Raw genomic sequence first — 22,811 nt, 5'->3', positions numbered from 1 at the left:
CACAAGTAATAAAAAGTAAACACTGTTCTAGACACTGGTGACACAGTCACTGTTCGCAACTAGATCTTAGTACATTTACTGGATGCAATTTAAAACATTTGTGGACATGAAGAGTAAATAAAGACAACACTGTGATTAAGTCGGCTAACTGATTATTTTATTTGTACATCTGAGACATGAATCAGATGGACTGAGAAAATACAACAGCAAATAAAAGTTTTTTTTGTGCGTGTGTGAGAATGATTATTTTATTTGTACATCTGAGACATGATTCTGGCGGACTTGGAAAATACAACAGCAAATGAAAGTTGTTCTTTTTTTTGCGTGAATAACCAGACTATTTACTTGGGTGCTGTATGACAAAAAAGGACCTCTTTCAGCATTTACTAACCCAGCAGTCCTTAAAAAACTCCACTGGTTATTCATGAGCACTGTACAAGTGGATTGGACTAAAAACAGCATGTGAGTACATAGAAAAATAAATACAGTTTACTAAAATGTGGCCAGAATTATTGTATCTGTGATTGTACCATTAAAAATCACATCTCAAAAAAACAAAACATTAAAGAGGTTTTTTATCTCTTTACATTAAATTGAAATTCTTGTCATTTTAGGAGAGGGATACATAGAATAACTTTTACAGAAAGGACTAGCTAAAAATATACAAGCACAGACACAAACATGAGAAGTAAAGCCAACAAAATGGTTCTTCGTTCAAACCAAACAGCGCAGTGTAGTTGATATCTAAAGATTCTTTACATGGAGCTCCTTGGTCTGCAGCTTTCTTTAATCTGGATTAAAAATGGTTCTGGGAAACTTAATACAAAAGTTTTTTCTTATTATTTTACAATGGTGTCAAAATGTGTTAAAATATTTGAGTAGCAAATTTAGGCCGTTTTCTATTCTCTGTTATAAGAGATTACCCCCAAGGTAAAATTGAAAAATGATGCAGGCCTTGCCGTACTGCAGGGATGGGGAACATTTTGCCTGCTGGACGGGGCAGAAAATGCCCACTGAAATAAAAAAAAAGAAAAAAAAAAAGATATGAACGAGACCATCAAAACAAACGTTCATCATAATCAGCATTTGTCTGTTTCGTTGTTAAAGGTTCCTCTGAGGTTGTCCATTTTTTTTTTAAATTGCATCCCATTGGCCAAAGAGTCCCCATCCCTGTCATCCACCATGTTAGCAGAGGGAGCATTCACATCGCTGGCCTTGATTGACTGACAGTGTGACACAAGATGGAGGATTCTATATCGGTTCACATCATTACCATCACAAGGAGAAAGGTCTAACACAGCAAATATTTATACATGAATATACTGCAAGGTTCAGATGGTTTACGCTTCTTACATCAGCAATGAAGAGGGGGGGAACACAGTTAATAAGAAAAATAGTTTGGAGTTAATTGTGAAAACAGTGCAAAGAATATTTCTGGGGTATTTTTTCTTCTTCTTTACATAAAAAAAGAAAAAATGAAAACACACTCCTGTCGAATCTTGTCCAGACATGCTGCGTACCACCTTTCTGCTGTACCTAAATGTTGCAAGTTGTATGAAACAGAGATGTTTAGTGTGTGTGTGTGTGTGTGTGTTGAAGGTGTTCGAGATTGCGTAGTGGTTCTCAACTCCGGTCCTCAAGCTCCGGCACTGTACAGGTTTTTGTTCCAACCAGGTCCTACAAAAACAAATAATTGAGTTTTATAAAGCGGCTGAGGAATTCGCATACTAAAAAGAAAGCACACACCTGTAACACAAACAAACAAAAAAAATGACACTTTTTTTTTTTTCCTGTGACATGAGCACAACAGAAGCAGTGAGGCGGTCACAAGTCTGAGAGACCCGAGGTTGGAACAAGAACCCACGGAGCACGGCGGCCATGGCAAGTGCTTGGGACTACGGGTAATCTTTGGCTGGAGCGCCATTGTGAGCTCACACACGCACGCACGCACGCACGCACGCCAGCTGCCAGATGGACCTGAGCAGATGAGGGCGGGGCTTGAGCACCACTGAGCAAGCTCAATGTGAGGGAGCATGTGATCGTCTACAGTTGTCTAAGGGTGGGCAGATAGATATTGTAGATTTTGTTAAAGAAAAATAATTCATGTCCATTTTAAAATAGTTTACAAATAATGACATCACCAATCACAGTATTCAATAAATAAACAAATGCATTGTTTATTTTAACTCCTTTACTGCTAGCCCAGGTAAAATAAACTTTTTGGCTTCTATCCCCGTCAATGGCAGTGAATGAGTTTTAATATTTATGTATCTTATGTAATTAGTTCAGACTCATTTCATGATATTGGTTTTAATTAATTTAAACACGAACCAATTATTGAACACTATTATTAAAACTGTTTGTTTTACTACTTGCATTTCATGTAAAATTGCTTTGTTATTTATGACTGGTTAACAATTTCTTTCTTTTCCAGACTATGAGCCGCTCCTTTTTTCCTCGATTTTGAACCATGCGGCGAATACAACGGTGCGGCTTTTCTGTGGATTTTTCTTTCACCGGTAGGGGGCGCTCTATAGTTCAGAAAATACGCTAAATAATTCTTTTCTCTTGGGTCTGTTCTGTTTTAATTAGCAAAATTGTTGCCGTGTAAGAAGGCACTGTTTTAACAATCTGTGGGGGAGCTACTGGGACGACTGGGAGCTCTCGTTCTTGCTCTCCTGACTGGAGGGCGGCTTGCCGTTCCAGGGCGAGTGCGACCCCAGTGCTGACGAGCTGCTGAAACTGTCCTCATCATCCAAGCCGTTGGCCCCGTCCAACTGCGTGTTCTCCAGTCGTGTGATCAGACGCTCGTCCTCGTCACCAAACTCCCCTCCCATCAGGGTGGGCTCTCCCACCATCATCACGTCCTAAAGGGGACAGTAAGGGCCGGCACATATTATCCCCTTTATACAAAGGGGCCGGGGGGGCGTAGCGGGCAGAACGGCTGTCTGAATGGACATGTTCTCTTGCGTCTTAGGTTTTTGGCCAATGTGCACACTGCGTGTAAGAGGCCTAATATTTCTGGTTGCCTCACTTATTCTATATAAGGGAATTGGGGGTGGGGGCTATGTACATCATCCATTTTCTACAGCACTTCTCCTCACGGGAGTCTGGAGCCTATCTCAGCTGACTGTGGGCAAGAGGGCAGGGTAGGCCCAGAACAGGATCGCCAGGAACATGCGGAAGAGGCCAAACAACCATTCAAGTTCACATTCACGGCGAAGGACAATTTAGTCTTTGATGAACCCGATGTGCATGTTTTTGAAATGTGACAGCAGTGGCAGCAAACCCACGCAAGCACAGGAGAGAACTTGCAAACTCCTCATTGGAAGGCCGCAGCTGAGATTTGAACCTCAAACCTCAGAACTGTGAGTAAGATGTGCCAACCATGAAGTCAACAAGGGAAATTTTCCTCTTTTGGAGTTTGCATCAAAAGAGTGCTTCTCAAATAGTGGGGCGGATGCGATCCTGAGGGGGGGCGCGTATGAACCTGGGGAACATGCTTTTTTTCCTGCTGTAATACAATGAAGTGTAATTGCACATCCACTCCAGTAGGTGGCAGCGGCACTCTCCTTCTCTATTTGGCGCTGCAAGTATTAACTCTATGGTGTAGGTTTGTTTTCCTACGAAAATGCAATTATTTATAGTTGTGGCGGAGAGTGAGTGATGGTGGGGGGTGGGGAATTGTTTTCTTCTTGTTGGGGGCGGCATAACAGAAAATAATTGAAAAGCACTGCGTCCGAAGAGGTAGGACGGCCCTTGATACGTGCCCTGTTGTGTAGAAAGCAATTGTCAGTCAGACAACAGCGATGTGGACCTTTCTCTGCATCATCTCGAGACGTTTACCATCCTGCTTCCATTGGCGTTAACCCCACCGAGAGCCTCGCCTGCTAGTGCGACCTCCACAATCTTCCATTATGCTGCGGTTCACTATGAAGCCAGCGAGCAACTTCTCTAGCGTGACGCTGCTAACATTTGCAACCTTTAACCCCAAACTTAAAATGTCTTTTTAAACAATGCTAAATTTTCTGGTTGTTCTATATTAATTAACACGTTAATCGTTAAATCGTGAATGAAGGGGTTCATTCCACCTCGGGTCTCAACCAACCAACCAAACAATATGGAGTGCGTCTCATGTGTGTGGCTTAATTCGGTCAAATCAAAGCGACATGGCTCCAAATGACCGTGACTGCCCATTGCCATGCCGCCTCAGCCCTCCGCACAAAACAAAGCCCACCTCCAGGTGAGCTCTACGCTTCCATGTTCATCACAACCTTCAGCGGCACCTTTGCTGCTGCACCTATAAGTGAAGTAGATGCCATGCTAGCGGGTACCTGGTTGGACAAGGAGAAGCTGTTGGCTGGACTCTTCTTTTTGCTGTTGCTGTTGTTATTGCCGCCCCCGCCGGAGCTCACCGTGCTGCCGCCCGACACCTTCCTTTTCCGCCGCTTGTTGGGTGCTTGTCGAGCAGGCTCGGCTACAAGTGGACATTAAGGGGAGACCGTGAGCTTCTATGGAGTACGATAATGCTTTTGGTTAGCTTTTTTTTAAAATTATTTTTACCTGGGGGTGCTACCATCCTCTGCCACTTTTGGAATAGGCAAGTCTTCAGGCAGTCTCGGGGGCTCAAGCTGTAAGTCTTGTGTCTTGACATCAGTTCTTGCATGGGCTCCAATATCACACATAGCTTAAGAGAGTATCATTTTTAGGAATTCATTCATAACTAAAAAAGATGGCTCGTTACACGTGCAACTGAGCCCGTTAGAGTGGTACCTCCAAAGTCGAACGCAATCGGTACCGTGACGCTGGTCGACGTCCGACGCTTTCACCAATTTGTCAGCATCATTTGACCGAATTGACTTTGCAGCTAATTATTTACGAGGCATAAGCAGGAATTCAAAATAAATTCTATGCACAATATTAACAAAAGTATTCACTCAGTGACTTCCTATTCTTATTATTCTTAATCCGCAGCATTTTTAATATGACGTCTATAATAGCCAGTCTAATACTTGGCTAGTGAAGTGTTGCTTGGAGTCCATAAGTCATTTGCTAAAATGTGTAGTTTATTTTAAATTTTCCAAAAATTAAAATCTCTCCAAAACACAAAGTCCAAACGGTCAAAAGCTCGTATGCACTTCCCAGTCAACACTCTTTCTGCTTTCACCCATTTTTCTGCCACACAGCCGCCACCAGGTGGCAGACTGAACAATATCGCAGGGAATTGAAACATCATACATAGTTATCATAGATGACAAATATAAGGAGGCAAAGAAAATCAATAAATAAGGAGGTATTCTTTTCCATTGAATAACAGAAAATATTATTCATGAGATTAAAAAAATGATAGATTTTTTCTCCCTTTCTGGCCAAGCGCTAGAAAAATTAAAACACTAGTAGAAATTTACCTTACAGCGCTTAGTGGAAATTTCACAAGTTTCATAGACATCACGCGCGAGTTTTGAGGCACTTTTCCCAGAAAACAGGTTGAATTCCAAAACAGACTCATTTTAGGTCTTCGACTGCGGAGGTTCCACTGTATTAATCTTGCAGCGATAAGCACTATTAAGGGCAAACTTCCTTACACGGAGGTAGTTGAGTGTGGAGTTGGACAGCCCACATCTGGTGATATTTTTAGCCAGCTGATCCAGCATCTGAGGATCCTGCAGGAGCATGATGGACAACGCAACAAGTGGAATTTAAAGGTGCAGCAACAAGTGTCAATGCGGGAAGTTTTGGTGTTTGCGCTCAAGCACTCACATGCATAGCCAGGATGCTTCTGGGGAGGACCTCTCTGTGTTGTCTGATGCTGAAGTGCCACGTCTTGATCCTCATCATGTCATCAAACATGAACTCCAGGTACAGACGCCCCTCCACGCAAACCTTGACCGGTAGACCGCCAAAAAGTTATTTTGAGTTGTCAACACAAGTTAGGATGTGGGAAGTTTGGCCAGACCTGCGTGAACATGGGTTTGCCGTTCTGGGTGACCATGGTGCACTGGTCACAGTCGAGAGACACAAAGTTACTGTGGAAGGATTCCTTCGGATGCTTCAAGTTGTAGAAGAGCTCTGTTGCGCCACCCTCAAAGATGCTTCGGAAATATCGGGGAATTAACGTCCGACCAATTGCTAAAAGAAGAGACGACATCACTGTCAAGCAAGGTTAAATATTATAAGGAAATAACTAAAGCTAAAATTGAATTTTTTTTTTCAATTTTCATTAACGAAATAAAATAAAAACAAAAATGAATGTGGTCGAAAAATGTCAAGTGTTTTTCACTGTTTTTGAAGCAAAACAACTTGCCGACGGCCTAGTTACTTTACCCCGCACACTGCAAAACAATTTGGGTTTGGCTGCATTGCTCAGTGCGAGGCGGGCCTTACTGTATCGTTTGGGTCCATCTTCGAGGCAGAAAGTGATGGTGAGCATTGCGTCGTCCTCGAAAAACTCAGTGGTGAAGGCATCCCACCACAAATTGTCACAATCCTAAAAGATGAACCACACAACTCTCAATCACTAGTCATGATTCATAAATGTATTTGCTCTTTATAACCCACAAGTCAACAAAACACATCCCCATCTCATTCCGGACGGAATTTGAAAATGGAAACTTGATTAAATAGTAAATAAAGTTTTGTTGAACATGGAATGACAGCATATTGCATCTCCGATCCTTCTGATGAGCAGAGATTAACATGTATGTGTACGTTGCCGCGTCGGCGGACGCACTCATTAGCGCCAACTCAGCTGGGCGCTCAGGCATTTAAAGAGGTGGCACTCCAATTGCATTTTAACCAGGTTGATCAGATAATCCTATTAGAGCCTGGATGTAAATTAAATCGAGAGGGTTCTGGATTCATTTCGCACTCTCATCTTGCCATGGTTGGCCACAAATAAATGGCAGCTGGGCGGTAAATGTTAAAACCATAGCCGCTGTACATGCACAGCTCAGAATGGTATTAAATTTGCCTGGAAAATTAAAAGAGCCGTGGGTATGTTTGCTGAGCTTCTAAATCTCTCCAAATAAATTGCATGACATCTCTCACCTCTGTCCAATTTTGTAGCCTTTTGTTCAGCTCATACATGCGATAGTCTGTCTGGTTTCCATACGGTGTGGGTCTCCTGGAGCAGGAAATGGGAAATTCAACACTGGCTATGAAAGTTCAAGCTGCACTGATGTCAAATCGCACAATATGTAGACACACACACACATACACATACGCACGTAAACCAAGTAATTACAGCAGATTCACAATGTTCATCTTTGTTGGCAAAAATCTTAAGTCCACATTAACGACACCAAGAATTCCTACTTTAATTGCAAGGCTCGGAACTCACCCCATTCCTGGTTCCATGTATGATGGGGGATACATGGGTGTAGGCCTGACAGTTGACATACGCACAAAAAAAACAAAACAAACAAACAAAAAAAAACACTCAGAATCATCAGACGCAACAATTCACCAATGAAAGCAGCTTTATAATTGAGGGGATGCATGTTACAACTTTGATATTGTGTTATGATCTCAATATTGATTGCGTTCACCTTTTTAAAAATGACCATATTTATTGGAGTGTAAGCCGCAACTTTTTTTCCTAGATTTTGAAGCATGCGGCTAATACAGCTATGCGGCTTTGTTGTTTTGCCTTTTGCTATTTCCTTTTCCAAGCAGAAGAACAGCCTCAACAAGTTCAAGGTAGGACAATAAAAAGAGCGCGACGAAGAACATAGAGCAGAGGGTTCCGTGACTTATGGGACTTTGATTCTAAAGAGTAAGCATTTTGATTTCATGTATTGTTTCAAATTTACGCTTTGTAGTTGCTTTTACACAAATGTGTAACAAATGCTTAAATAAATACATCGAAATGCCCAGTTAAAATAAAATAATTCACAGTTAAAAAAAATTAAATGATTAACAAAAAAAATTATAAAATAATTGTTAGTGTTGCTCTTGAATTTGGATCTTATTAGACTTCATGTTTTGGATAGTGAATACATTACAGATGAGTCAAAATGCAACAACGTACATACAAATGCCACAAAAGTATTATTCGTTTCCGAAAGAGAGGGCTGTTGTCGATGTGGTTTAAGGAGACTTACCCCACATCTCGGTCCAGCATAGCGCCTGGGTGGAAAGGGGGAAAGCTGCCGCCGTTGGGGGGTTCCTTGGGAGAGTACAGCTTGAATGACTTTGACGAACAGCCTGCGCAGAGACAGAGAGCGAGGCAGAGAGAGAGCAGGAGGGGGGGAAAGGGGAGAAGAGTAAAGATTTAGAGAAGATTGCTTCGATGTAGCTGCATTCAAATCACAACATCATCCACAAGTAATCCAACTCTGGCTGTTTTGCTGCATTTTGCTCCAAAGCGCGTCGTCTGAAACGTTTTTTTTTTATTAATTCCCCTGAACCAACCCCCCCGCCCTACCATCGCACCCCCACCAAGCCTTTCCAGGGCTGCTTTCATTAGCTAATGCATCTTCAATCTGCTAAATGGACAAGAAAAACAAACACGATCTGGCCGGTTCTTGTAGCATCCACACTGACATAGGGATCCCTCCCTTCCACGAGAGCCCATCACCATCTGCACTGTTTGTATACACCCCCCCCCCCCCCCTCCACCATGTTGCCTCTTCCAACCCCTCCACTGCCCACCCAGCCTGTCTGGTGTTAACCCTCGTCTGGCCAGATAAAGCATTCATGGGAACACGTCCATTCTGTGAGACCTCACACAGGCAGCGGTCCGACTAATGATATCTTAAACTCTAGTAGGCAAACAGGAGGGGCGGCTCGGGTTTGGGTGAGGGGGGGCATCCCTGGGAAACGTGAGCCGGTCTGTCTCATTAGAGCCAGCCACTCTCTCCGCACATGCTTTCATTAGACATTAATTATGGCACCAAAGTAAAACGTTGGATCATTCAGGCCCGCTTGTTGGCGATATTCTTATGTGGGACATGAACATGTGGCACCTGAGGTGGCACTTAGTTAACACAAATAGTCACAATTCACATGCAAAAAGTGCGTCACTCCGAGCTTGCCGTTTAAAAGACAGCGGTGCCAGATTAAAACCAACACAGGGATGAGTGCCTGCCTAGATGGGCTCTATTTGTTTAATCTTCTCACTGGCGTGGCAGCCAAAGCATCATTTTTGGTGTTGGTCCAAAACTCCTTCTACACTGCGAGCATGGCAAAAGTGAGAAATTATAAACCATTTACCTACAAATCAGAATCATTTTATTGGCAAAGTGCGTTAAAACTTGTGATAGTCAAGTCAAGTCAAGTCAATTTTATTTGTATAGCCCTTAATCACAGACAGTCTCAAAGCTGGGCAGATATTTGGAATTTGGCCGATTATTGGCGTTGGCCCTTTTTTTTTTTTTTACTTTCGAGGCTGATAAATTAAAAGCTGTTTTAGTTTGGCTCACTGCCGCACACTTGCCATAGTAAACTTTAAAGAGATATTTGTTTTCGTTGAACTCTAAGACATGCTGCGGAATCCAAGAGCTCTGTGCACTTTTTGTTAGTCTTTTAAAACTACATTGTTGATTTTCTAAGATCTAAAAAAGCTTTAACATGTTGTAAATCACTAATGTTGTTTAATAACAAGTGCTTAAAGGCATTTAAACTAAATCAAGTTTTGGAGTTTCTAATTTTTCAAGACTTTGACACCATTTTACCCCTTTTTCAACAAATAAATATCGGACCCTGAAAAAAAAAAAAGCATATCGGTCTATCGCTAATTTTAGGATGACATATGCTTCATCCTGGCTGACGTACCTGATTCACTTCTGGGTTTGGGGTGGTGTGCTTATTGTGTCGCCGTTTTATTATTCTCCAAGACAATAAGGAACCCGTTAATTTGCGGATGCTCTCCGTTTCAATGCGGTCCCAGCCCGACATTTGTGAATAGTATACTGTACACCAAAGCACCCTCTCACATTAGCTTAGCGATTTTACTTCTTGATCTGTGTGTCGCATGCTTCGGTTCTTGGTCACCTCCACGACTAAGGTACTTTTCTCGCCCCAATTGCGCAGTTCAGACAGGCGGACTGCTCTCTGCTGGTTTGGAATGTTTTTCCATTTATGGGTGATGGAGGCCACCGTGCTCAGTGGAACCTTCAACGCAACAGAATTTTTTTTCTGCACCCTTCTCTCGACTTGTGCCGCGGGACAATCCTGTCTCGGAGGTCAACAGACAGTTCCTTTGACTTCATGTTTGGTTTGCGCTCTGACATGCACGGTCACTTGTGCGAAGTATATTTACCCCAGCTGCGCACCAACTAAGATGGAGGAAATTCTCAAGGACAATCAGCACCACATTTGTTGCTTTTCCATCACAACAGGTGCAGGAGCGGGGCATGGATTGACTGAACTGTGCAAGTCCCCACCACAAAGTGCACACACGCAACGTGTAAGGTTCTGTAATAACGTTTCAAGAGTGACGAAAAAACTGTTTGGGATCAAGTGAGGGAAAGCTGTCCGCCGACAACACAGAAATACAGAATACATAGAACACAAACTGTATTGTATTCAACAACAATATTTAACCATATTTACACTTTCATATATACCAATAAATAAAATAGTGACACATGTGGTCAATAAATTTCGATGGATGGATCCACTCACTGCGTCCACTCGCTTGAATGACATTGAGCTCTCATTCATTCGCCCGCCTCTGCAAGTTGCAGTCTCATCGTCGTCACCCTCTGATGTACAAATCCCTACGGCGGCCGAAGGTGACGACGAGGTGCCATCAGTGTCAGCAACTCGGATAGCCAGCCAAGTGAAGCTCAGAGGGTTCTATTTGTTCTTCTGCTAATTATCAAATCTATTGTTCAATTTTCAAACTTCTTGTAAAGTTGTACACATGTTGAAGTGACCATTCAAAAAAAGACAGTCATTTTTGGGAAATCTCGTCACATGGCTATTCACAGTTCCCAAATAGATGCATTGATATAATTTAGTCAGTATCATCAATCAAATCTGAAATGTATGATTAACGTTTAAAACTATTAATACTACTTAATTAAACAAATGGTTCCACACAATTGTTTACGTTTAAAAGAAAGAAGCAACATACCAAATGCGGATATTTTTTATACCAATCACGTATCAAATCAACTCAACTCCAACGTAGGTATCTTTATTATCGATATTTGGATCGATCCGCCCACCAACACTGCAAACAATGGAGCTCCGTCCAAACAAACGGATGCTCAAACTGAACGCAATCAAATGAAACATTCCAAACAACACTACAAATACATCGACAGGGACCCTCCCAGAGGTGTGCTATTACACATTGTGTAATAACAATAAGCCGTGCGCACATCAACACTGAGTCAAGCACATCGGGGCTCGGTGTAAACGGAGCCGCAGGGCCGCAACCACGACCGGACGACGCGTGCCATTGCTAAGCTACTCCATCGCAGTTAGCAGCGCTATCCCTTCGCAATGTCCATCACTTGTATTTACTGACCTGCTACGAGTCGACGGCGAGGTTACCGACGCGGGGCGCGCTGTGAGGTGTGGTTACCTGCAAAGAAACGGCCACCGAAAGGCGGAGTTGCTCCTAGCCAGCTAGCGTCGATGCTAGCCGGAGAAGCTGGACGGCGAAGGCTCCAAGCTCCGTCGCTTGGGAAAGCACTTGTACGGTTCCAACACATAAGACGCCAGCCGTGGGTGAAAACTAACCATCAAGCGACAACTGGTGGGAAAAAAATTAAAAAAAATATATATATCTTTTTATTTTTCCAATTGCATTAACATACGTGTGCGGAGGCACCCATCTACCGCTGATACTACTACTTGGGGACCCTTTGTTCCAGGCAGGCTGTCCGTGGATACTTAATGGGAGAGGGAAAAAATAGGCTCCGCCCCTTTGCGCGTACACTGGCGAGTGTATTAAGCACATGCACCCGCACACACTTGAACAATAGTTGAACAAACTATTATTGTCAATTTCTATTCTCAACCCATACATTTGTTTTGTACAGTATATCTATTCAGATGAAGAAGGTCATGAACGTGTTTTTATGGTTTCATAATGATAATAACGGGTCCATCAGAGTAAAACCGTAACCATGTCGCCTGTGACAAAATTTAATTTAGCACCCCTGGACTACACGTTTTCATTGAACCAGCCAAATCACTTAGGCAAATATTCATTCACACCAATGGACAATTCAGAGTCTTCAAAATCTCCCTGGAAAATATGAGGATATACTGTGCAAGGAAGCCCGAGTACCTTCAGATAAACGAGATTTGAATCCCAAACCTCTTTCCACCAGAGGTTCTAGGAGGCATTTTTTAAATTAGGTCTTCAATTTTTTTTTTTTTGCACATTCTTAGTTTGATCAAAACAAAACCATTCTTACCTGATGATTGATGAAGGAAACGTTCAGATGAATTATGGGGCCTTATCTTTTCATTTGTTCTTTTGGATGAATCAGGCAATGAAATCCATTTCCTCAGTCTCAATCATCATCCCAGCGTAATGAAACGATGACGATGAAATTAATTTGTTCTGTCCTGACCTTCTCCATCTTAAAACAGCGCTTGCTTTCATCTCCACGCCATTTGGAGTATGATCAAGCGCTCCGGCTTGCACGGCGCAGCACAGTGATGAGTGTTAATCAGACTAGTTAATTCAAGGCGTCTTTGTAAAGGCTTTTGGGAAGTGATTGACTCTGCTGATGGCTCAAATCCTTTTTAGACCACAGTCCTGATCCTTTCCGAGTATCATATTATGTAAGGATATAATCTGAAGCCTCACTTTTAATCAATAACCACTCTGATGTTTACAAGCAATAGATTTGAAGGAGCAGAAAGGCCTTTGTGGTCTCTAAGTGCGTTTAAAGCTCAATTGGTTGAGGCTTTCGCTTCGTCAGTTTGTGTAATTATATAAAGCAGGAGAGCAGATGAGGAAAGTGAAGTGGTGGGTTTTATTGAAAGGCTGCGAGTAAATACATCAGCAGTCCACTAGGGAGTCTTACTGGTAAAGCCTCACATCAGATCACCGCTACTAAAACGTTTTGAGACTGTTCAGTCTACAGGTGGTCCCGAGCAGGGACACCAGGGGCGTTTCGAGGGTCAGCGGTTTAGGGGTGCTGATCTCCCAGCCAAGCAGGATCAACTTAGCCATTTTGTACATTTTAATGCAAACAATCTAACCACCGGAACTCTTTCCTAGCTTGAAAAAAAATGCAGGCTAACTTCGACCAAACAAGATAAATAGTGAGTGTTAAAAAGGCCAGGTTCGTAATTACTATGTTGTCGTTACTGTCATAGCGCCCTCTGATGGTTAGCCTGTTAATGTAATTTAATTTTAGTTAGGCATGTTTCAGCCACCTATTTCAGGACGCCGCGATCATTTCCATTTCCATTGTAACAGTTGAACTTTCCATCCAAAATCGATCCAACTTACAAGATGCGCTTGCATTAGCATGTAAGTGACTCAATATAAAGTGAGTATTTTCGGGAAGCTCAAGAAACACCTACACCCATATCCAAGCAAATTAAAGACATACATATGTACTGTTGCACGCTCCTGATAATCCACAGTCTTATTAACATTTACAAAGCTGGTGATGAAATATATTATAACTAAGGCAGGAGGAATTAAGGGAGAAAGCTGTTCTGACAACATTAATCTTTCGTGGGGTTTTTTTTAATACAATGATTGCCAAGTTCTGTTGAAGCTAAAGAAAAATAGGAGCTACACTGTCCTCTGCTGGAGACGCTGCATACATTTTTTATGCTTGCTCATAAAGTTGTTGTTAGAACAAACAGTGAACGTCAGTTTAGCAACGATGAATGAATATTGACCATCAACTTGAGTTTGGTGAAGTTGCTTTCCATTAAAACAGGTCATTAATATTTAGATTGAAGTGTTCAGGGGAAAAAAATTCTCATGGCATTTAAGGGGTATATTAAGTTATGTTTGGATAATTGTTGATAAATAAAGTTGTATTGTATAAGTGTGGGTCTTTGGGGAAAAAACGGATTTTTTCCCTTTATTTATTTATTTATTTTTTAAATCACCACCTAAGTCAATCGAAACAATTAGAGAATGGAATGACGTATTCTGGGGGAGAAAAAGGTGTTTTCCCTGATTTTACTGCAACACCGTGTGTGTGCGTGGGTGTGTGCGCGTGTGTGTGTGTATTGTGCACTTCTCTTCCTCTGAGCTAGCAGAGACAAATGGGAACAGTACGTCTAGTTATTAAAAGAAAAAGACGAATGTTAGAGCTGTTCCACTGAATAATGAAACACCGATGGCCCCGTACTAATGTTGACAAGAATATTAGCGTAACTGATTTATAGCGGCGGCGTGTAAAAAATAAAAAATAAAACATCAATGTCAAACCTCAAGTACAAATTATCTAAGCTTGGTGTTGGTTGCTAATTCAAAGGCAATGAATCAACATAGCTGCTGATATTTTCATGACTGCACAGCTCCGCTGGTAAAATAGAACTTTGTAAATCCTGTTTTATAGCGTATGATTCCTTTAACTGCTCCCATCTGCCAGCATTTACCTTGATTTGCATTCTCTCTATCATGCCCACTGTGTGCATTATTCAGATTCAATCTCTGGCCTGTCAGCAAACAGACATTTATTAAGTCTTATCATAAAAGTATGAATCAGGGTGATGATTTGTATTTGCAAAGTCGCTGGAATTGCCCTTAAGTACTTCCCTCCATCTTTTGGCTTAAAGACTGGAGTTGACGATGTGCTCTGACTTTTAATTTTCTTAAAAATTTCCTTTCGTCCTCCTCCCTGCTTAGGTGGCACATGCCACCTTTTGGCCGCCATGCTGAGGGGCCTGCAGCAGATGTGACATCACAGCCGCCCATCACCACTTTGCAAAACCCCTCCTTTCGCCATGTCAGACTCCCCGGCATCTCCCACACATTCCTCATCTCTCCCTGCCTCGGCACACTACGGCCATTTTGATCTCGTTTACAGTAAGGAGCGGAGAGAAGAGGCATAAAGAAAGACGCTTTAAGCCAGCGTTGTTGTGTAATCCCAAAATAAATAAATAAATAAAAGGTTGCCATCTTGGCTCTGCTTGAAGTCACTTTTTTTTCCCTCCAGTCAGGGGCCATGTGACTTTCTGCATGAGGTAACAGCGATGTTAGTGCAGAGGGGGAGTGAAACAAGGGCAAAGAGTGAGAGGAATGGAGGGAAGGGAGGATGGGGGGTGAGAGTGACAAGCCAAGGGGAGAGTGCGCCGGGATGGGTGCGTTTAGGAGAAGGGGGGCGGGGGGAGCATACATGCAATCTATTTTTATCATTTAGTCAGAACAAAGGATGTGATTGGCTTCACTGTGTTAGCGCGCAGAGAACAAAGCCTTAAAAAAAAGGGCAAAGTCACAGCAACAACAAAAGGTCGCCGGTATACTTGAAGCAGGCAGATGCGTGCCAACATATAAAGACTCGTATTAACGTGCTTACATACTCGCTGCAGCCATCTTTAATAGCTAATATTATCAGACAAAGAGCCAAGAACAAAACAGATGACCAGAGGGCGAGAGAAATGGATAACAGGATTAAGATTATTCCGAAAATGCCGGGAGGGGCGAGTATTGATATTAGTATTAGTATCCGTGCTGATACCAGCCTTATTTTTAGGTATCGTACCCATAACGACTGCTGATACCAGTATCGACTGTCCTCTTGTGGCTGTTTTTATAATCAGCAACTAGAAATCAGAATAGAAAATTGACATTAAATTTTCAGGAAAATTCCAAGATTGAGACGTATAGGTCTTTATTTAAATTATTTGTCATTGGTTTTGGGGAGAAATTTTATCTATCAAATGCATTACTGGTATCGGTACTTGGTATCCCTGATAGCAAAATAGGGGTGAATCAACATCTTTGAATCCCAAACTTCAATGCTGACAAAATGTTGTTGAACCAACCTTGAATGACCATCAGTCTTAAACTAAAACAAAAAAAACCCAACAAAAATCAACCTTCTTAACCTTAATTCAACATTCATTTCACATCGTTTGCTATCTGGGTACGTATCGGTGACTACTCAAGAACTGAGTACTCGTACTGGTATGGGTTTGAAAAAAAGCAGTAACGAAAATCCCTACTAAAAAGTATATTTAATATTATTGTAAGCCATTAGGTGTGTACAGCTTTCCAGTAAAAGACAATTTGCCGCATATCTGAATACATGGAGTATGAAAGGATTCAAGAACGGTACATTATCAAGTGGAATGATTCGATTGGGTTGGACTCAGTGAAATTCTGATTTGATTTGATTTGAAATGGAATGGCTGTATTGTTTATGTCTTATTAACCCATTTACTGCCATCGACGGCTAAAGATGTTATAATTTTTTGAGAGGGAGTTGACACAATTGTATCTTGATTTTGAGCTGAAAAACATTTTACGGCCTCACAGATGCACCTGTCAGTTTGATTCACTCATTATTTATCATACAAGTGTAAAAAGAAGTTAACACAAGTATGAAGCTCTCTATGCACACTTCCTCTCTTAACTTCCTCGCGCCACCCTGTGCCTTCTCCTTATTTTGAAATTGGTGTCACAAAAAGCCTAGTAAGATTTTGTTGGCCACTCAACTGAGATCTAGTGAGGTACATTGATGTCTCACAAATTTTGCTGACAAAAATAATGACATTGAAAATGTGTGGGTTTTTTTTGGGTGGCATTTCACTGTACACTAAAAGTGCCCTCTACCTACTTACTAATACGAGAATGTAAACAAAGCAGCATCACATAACATTTTTTCATGCATACATAGTGCATAGTCATGCTGTTCGGTGGCTTTTTCCTGAGAGATCCAACAGCCTCAACGTGCCTCAGCAGGCTCAAGCTCCTCTGCGATAGGTGCTAAGCACATGTACTCTGAGCGCACGTCCTCCCCCGTTTGCCAATATTTGCTTCGCAACATTCGCTAAATCTTCCCTGTGCACCCTTCGTACACACATGTGGATGTCATTAAACGTTTCTGCCCAACAGTGAAGCCTGTCAACAACAGAGGGGGGTTGGGGGGGGGATACAAGAGAGGACCAGGAAATAGACCAGACCTAAAAAAAAAAATGACCTTGCAAACAATTGAAAGATGACTGGAGAAAACACTTGCAAAACTTTACGCAGGAAAAAAAGGCAACACGGAAAAGCAGCATGTGCAGTTGGATTCATTTTACACCTGAACCCTTCCCATAATCAAAGTATAACAAGAACTTCATATAATGTATAATATAGCAAACATGCAAAAAAGGAAGTACGCCAAAGCCATCTCAGTAAACATGCACGGTTTCTTATGCAGTAAATCGGAGCCTCTATTAACTGGCACAGTCACACTCAAAGGAAGTTTCGAGCAGTGGTGTCAAATATATGTCCCGCGTGCCAGATCAGCCCCGCAAACGGTTTTAATCCGGCCCGCAAGAAGATTTGGTAAAATATAAAAATGGTTTGGGTTTTATTGGGGGGGGGGGACAAAGTACCACATAAATGTGTTAAATATTACAAATTCAACTACTGGTAACTCCAGGACAGCCTGCAAATAGCGACAATCTGCGTAATATTGATGCCAATTGTTTTATGTTAAAGAGCATGATTTTACTGGTCCGGCCCACTCGATAATAAATTTTCCTCCATGTGGCCGCTCAGCTAAAATGAGTTTGACACACCTGCTTGAGGGTCTTCAAATATTAACATGCACTCTTTGGACATGCTATTAGCACCCAGAGAAAACCTAATCAAGCACGGGTAGAAAATGCAAAGCCCACACAGGCAGGCCGAGGCCAGACTCAGACCCCAGCATCAAAACTGTGGGACAGGTGCCCTGAAAAAAGACTTAACAACAAATGATAGAAAGAGAACAGCTAGCAATGACGTCCACTAGCCAAAGGCTGAGCTCCACTGTATTTGCTTACAGAATAGCTCGTGACCAGAGCACAAGTCAGAAACATTGCATTTTTGTTGCAAAACAAACCAACACCGCAGAGTTACCTGGTGTTCCATGTTGGTGACCCCTGCAAGTGTAACCTTCGCTTTAGGTCACAACTTGACCACTTTGCAGCCAACCCCCGTATCTTTTTTTTTTTTTTTAAACATAAGTTATGTGTGTGAAAGCAACATGCAGCAAAGAGAGGCTCGCACTCACCGGGACAAGCGCAACCTCCAACAGACATCTTCTCACATGTTGGGGACTCCGCGTTGAAGGAAACGGCAGCACTCGGCCCTCACGCTGCTCGCATGGGCTACGCTTCTGAGGAAAAAAAAAACAACACAGGCAGATTGAGAGAGGGAGGTGGAGAGATAAGAAGAGGGAGTGGTATGATTCCGAAGCTGGGCCACCGCTTGCTGTCAGAGGCAGGAAGTTGGCAGTGGCTGCATCATTAACAGGCATGTTGCAACACAAGTGGGAGGGGAAATGAAACAGAGAGACTTGATTGCACAGCAGACAGGAGTACGCAACACGGAATGGAGCCCAGTGAGGGGGTGTGTGTGCGTGTGTGTGTGCAGGTGAAAGAAGAAAGCACGAGAAGCAATTAGCCGAAAAGAAATTGTGTGTGAGTGCGTGTGTGTGTACATACGTGGCATTGATGCATTGTCTATTTTTGCCGTGCTACTGCGGGAGATAAACATTCTCAGTAGGAGCCCAGATGCAGAAGGTCATTAATGCCAAACAAATACATGCACCCCTGCCTCGTGTATGTGACTGATTTCCATCTTAGCCACTTTTCTTTCTCTCGCATTGCTACCTTCGGTTGCACAGAGAAGACGTGCGTTAATCACCGCAGACAGTATCGATTAAAAATGCAAAGCCCACCTGGAGAGGAGAGACACCCGAGGCCTACGGGAGGCAGGAAGACCGTGTTAATATGCACCCGCTTGCCAACACGAAGACCCTTTGCGCTCTTTCAACACGCCGGTAATCCTGCTTCGCTCTCTCATTGCTATCATCTAGATGACGCAGCCTTCACCTTACGGCAGTTCAGTCCATTTCCATTAGCGCCGACACATCTCTTTTGTCACTTTGCAAGCAAAAAGCCTGTTTCTGTTACTAATGCATTCCACGTTGCTAGATTTCACAATTACACAAAACTACCAAATGAATTTCAGACAAACCTGGTGGGATGGTCTACTCGGCCAGGAAAAAAAATCATGACTAAAACCCTTTTGCACTACCTCGGCTCTCCACGCCAGTGATGCTTTGCCCCTGGCAAAAAAGGTACGGAATGGCAAGCATTATTTCTAATTCTACATGTAATAACTCCGGATACACCAGTGGTGGGGCGTCAAGGTCTTCTCTGTTGGCCTAACATAATCAAGAAATCATGATCATATTCTTCACATAGATGTCATATTATATCCTAGTGTTGAATTTTTAGGTTAGAGTTTGTATCCGATCAGAATTCAGCTAGCTTGTGTTGCCAGGCAGATTTCATAATACCAGTAGCACGCACAATTCGTCGAGGACTTCAGATAGAATCGTGCGGGCGTCTCGTCAGTCAATGTCAACGGGGTTTTAGATTTGATAGACAGTTGCGATAGCCAATCAGATCACGAGTTGATGACAGTAAGGCCTCCTTGCTGGCCTTACATTGAAGGTGATGAACGCTTCTTGTGATTGGATACTCACTCATGAGGGGCAGCGCTATGCGGAATCAACACACCCGAATGTCGTAACTGGCGACTGTTCAAAAATCTCAAATATATTCTTGCTTTTTTAAACCGCAATGGCCGAAGGAGGGAAAAGTGTGGATTTAATTGCAGTTACACTTGCACGCCCATTTTCAAGACGGACCTTTAGGTCGTCCAACACTTGCTCAGAAGTGTGTAAGTGTCTTTCTGCTTATTATTTCTCCAGCCGTGGTGTCATAAATGAAGACAATATGAGGGGGATTTATTCAAGTCAGACTAAGTACGACTTTACTGAAGGCCTCCGTGTGAAATGCACGGCCCGCCACTGGGACACAGAGCAAGTAGAAATGACTATAAGGCCTGTTGCTTCTGCATGGGATGCGATACGCCACAGTCTCCACTTTGCAGCAGAAGCCTTTCAGTGGTCAATGGCCACTGAAGTAGACGAGAGACACATCATCGTTGTATTTTTTTTTGTCTTGTCACTACAGTCAAATGATGTGCCGAATGTCTGGCACTGTTTCTCGCTACTATTTGTGGTCTAATATTTCACATGATCCTTGCAAGGATAATTCTACTCAATGTATGTCAGGAATATGTGATGTTTGCAGTGTAAAAACTATACAGTCTTTATTCATATGGGACGGTGCCGCTTATGGCTGTAGTCATTATTGATCCTGTTTGATAGTTTGCACACCTCTGTTGTGTATCCGTATTGCTGCATTTTTGAACACCGTCAATTGATCGATAGCTCTGTGTTATTTGCAGACATGGTGATGCGGTCTGGCTGGATCTTGTCTCTCAGACATTGATCCGTGGTCTACATGTGGCATGTACGCTACATATCTACTATTCTCTTATTTATCTAATTTATATATCTATCTGAATTATTGTTGTATTGCACTGGAGAGGGGAGCTCTCTAATCTCGTTGCACACTTGAGTACAATGACAATAAAGGGATTTCTGATTCTGATTCTGATTATTAATAATGCACAACAGAATTCAGTAAAAAAAAAATCAAGTTATTTTGAAAGCAAGACTGGAAAAAATAAATAGATGAATAAATAAAAGCTCACAATATCTCACTGTGATTAAAAGTTAACACATTTAGCAATTTTATTACTTTAGCAAGAAACTTGATGGGCCACATAGAATGATGTCATGGGCCACATCTGGCCCCCAGGCCTTGAGTTTGACATTGGTGTACTACAGTGATTCCACCTCCAGTTCTCAAGTCCATGTTTATTTCAACATCCTTGGCCAATAAAAATGATTCTAAACCATTTTGTTTTTTTCCTCGCTGCTGTTGAAGAGCAAAAACAACCTTGAGCTGAATCGAGATGAGAAGTGAGGTGCCATGGAAAAGTGGCATAAATGTTGGATTGATTTGCTTAAAGCCCCTAAATGACTTTAATGCACTTTGGATGAATACAAAAAAAGGTCCAAACATAAACTGATTAAATGTGGCAATTTCCACAAACCATGTAGCCAATCAGGTTTAAGATCTTTGTCTTTTCTTTCTTGTTCACAAAACAACCGGAGGATTCCCTGTGGCTTACATTGTGCTTGTTTATGACCATGCCTTGTCATGAACAAATCATCACAGAAAGGCACACTTCATCTCCACAAGCACAAAAGCGAGTCTTGTACTTGTGCGCTTGATCCTGTCAAGGCTGAGCTTGACTACTGACTGTCTCTACTGTGATATAACATCTGACAACTTGGCTGTCAGACAAAAAAAAGGCTCCACATATGGATCTCCCACCGCTACTGAAGACCCCATCGTGCGGCTTTGACAAAAGCTCTCATCACCAACGCCTGTCACTCAAAGACAGTACGGCAACAAAGAGCAAATATGAGTCAGCCCGGGAACCTGAGCTGACAGGCACATTGGCTACACACCAGTGAACAGGCAGCCGCATCACAGTTAAATGTCATACACCATGTCAGACAATGTTCCCGGGACCCAGACACAATGAACATCCCCGCGGGCCTCCTTCTTCCTGTCACAAACACTACCTGCTGCCACGTTGGGTTTTTTATACGTGTAGTTTCAAGGTTGGGATCAAACAAAGGCAGACGGAGAGAGGAAGATTGTGTGAGTCTAGTTGAAAAAAATGGCTTCCAGGAGCAATTAAAGCTGCTGTGCACTGTCAGGCATGGACTCTCTCTCCTCCGTCATGCACATACGGATTGCCCGCGCTGTGTCGACATGTCAACAACAAGCACAGCACTTAGAACGAAGAAGTTGCCATATCACCTTGCCTGGTCTACTTAGGCACACATCTGCGTGAACGCATGCCTCTATATGTTGTGACAGCACACGCTCACATGGCTACCCCAGCTCAGCCTCCCAAAATCCAAAGTGAATGTTTCAAAGGCTCCTGATGCCATCATTCACGCAATCACTGCTTATCTGCGCCACTGTCCTTCATCACCGCACTCCATCTCTGCGCTTACCTTTCTTTTCTTTCGCCCACACACGCCAGTAAAAGTCCGCCCGGGTCAGCCCACACAGCGGAAGGCGAGCTGAGACAGCAGGCAAAGAAAGAGAGAGCGAGACGTTGGAGGAGGAATGTGTGATGAGCAGATGCTGAAATAGGACACAATTGGAGGGGGGGGGCGAATCAAGCAAAGTGCAAATTGGATGATGAGAAGGAAGGAGGGAATGAGGGAAGAAAGGAGGAGGTGGAGGAGATGAGGAAAGGAGGAAGGAGGGAGGGGGGGGCTTCTCTCCGCTGCACTGGTATGACGCAGAGCAGCCACATCTCCACTCTCCGTTACAGCCCCATCCTTCCATGGCTATAAGGGGGGGGCGCTGTATCCATGGCAACGGCTGAGCAGAGTTAGGTAGTAGTTAGCGGCAGAGTGCTGTGATCACTTAGATGTGCATCTTGCAGCTTCTGGAAGGAGTAAATAAATTAGGACGACATGCAATGAGAAGCAGACTGGTCTGACTTGTTGCCCACAACAGGATAGAGTGGGGAAACAGGATGCGGAACTTAATTCGCTTATTCAAAGGGAACATAAAACAAGAGCAATCATTTTTTTTTTTTAAATGAAATGAAAATTTGTCGATACATGCTTTTCGTGAGTTAAAGTACTGCAAAGTTGTATAATATTTAGATTAAATGGCAATATATTTTATAAGACAGAAGTGTATACATTGTCAACATG

General features: G+C 42.7%; 1 protein-coding gene across 7 annotated transcripts; it reads right to left on the bottom strand.

Annotated features, from left to right (window-relative positions):
* Positions 1 to 135: 135 nt before the first annotated feature.
* Positions 136 to 22,362, bottom strand: ldb1a (LIM domain binding 1a). 7 transcript variants are annotated; one of them, XM_088304573.1, is made up of 12 exons: positions 22,095 to 22,351; positions 18,150 to 18,254; positions 8,103 to 8,205; positions 7,340 to 7,384; positions 7,048 to 7,123; positions 6,385 to 6,487; positions 5,957 to 6,129; positions 5,761 to 5,883; positions 5,586 to 5,663; positions 4,564 to 4,687; positions 4,335 to 4,477; positions 136 to 1,677 (listed from the first exon to the last, which is right to left on the bottom strand). In XM_088304573.1, the coding sequence occupies exons 2-12, from the start codon at positions 18,175 to 18,177 to the stop codon at positions 1,624 to 1,626; spliced, it is 1,050 nt and encodes a 349-aa protein (XP_088160699.1). In that variant the 5' UTR covers positions 18,178 to 18,254; positions 22,095 to 22,351; the 3' UTR covers positions 136 to 1,623. The 7 variants fall into 7 exon arrangements, with proteins under 7 accessions (XP_088160699.1, XP_088160696.1, XP_088160695.1 ...); XM_088304569.1 differs by lacking the exon at positions 136 to 1,677 and adding an exon at positions 1,684 to 2,867 and having other exon boundaries at positions 22,095 to 22,362; XM_088304568.1 differs by lacking the exons at positions 136 to 1,677; positions 18,150 to 18,254; positions 22,095 to 22,351 and adding exons at positions 1,684 to 2,867; positions 11,537 to 11,707; positions 11,772 to 11,898.
* Positions 22,363 to 22,811: the final 449 nt, after the last annotated feature.

This window comes from Idiotropiscis lumnitzeri, chromosome 9 (genome assembly GCF_059441095.1).
Source record: "Idiotropiscis lumnitzeri isolate Australia: NSW breed Sydney's pygmy pipehorse chromosome 9, RoL_Ilum_1.0, whole genome shotgun sequence".
NCBI classification, from domain to species: Eukaryota; Metazoa; Chordata; class Actinopteri; order Syngnathiformes; family Syngnathidae; genus Idiotropiscis; species Idiotropiscis lumnitzeri.
This window is presented reverse-complemented; position numbering and strand designations above follow the sequence as displayed.

Bases quoted from the DNA above. Each gene is read 5' to 3' on its own strand.
- ldb1a (XM_088304568.1), bottom strand. From the start codon at position 11,666: ATGTGTTGGAACCGTACAAGTGCTTTCCCAAGCGACGGAGCTTGGAGC. The intron at 7,385-8,102 runs GTAAGTCTCCTT...GTCAACTGTCAG, and splicing joins ATGCTGGACCGAGATGTGGG to GCCTACACCCATGTATCCCC. The intron at 5,664-5,760 runs GTGAGTGCTTGA...ATGCTCCTGCAG, and splicing joins GAAGCATCCTGGCTATGCAT to GATCCTCAGATGCTGGATCA.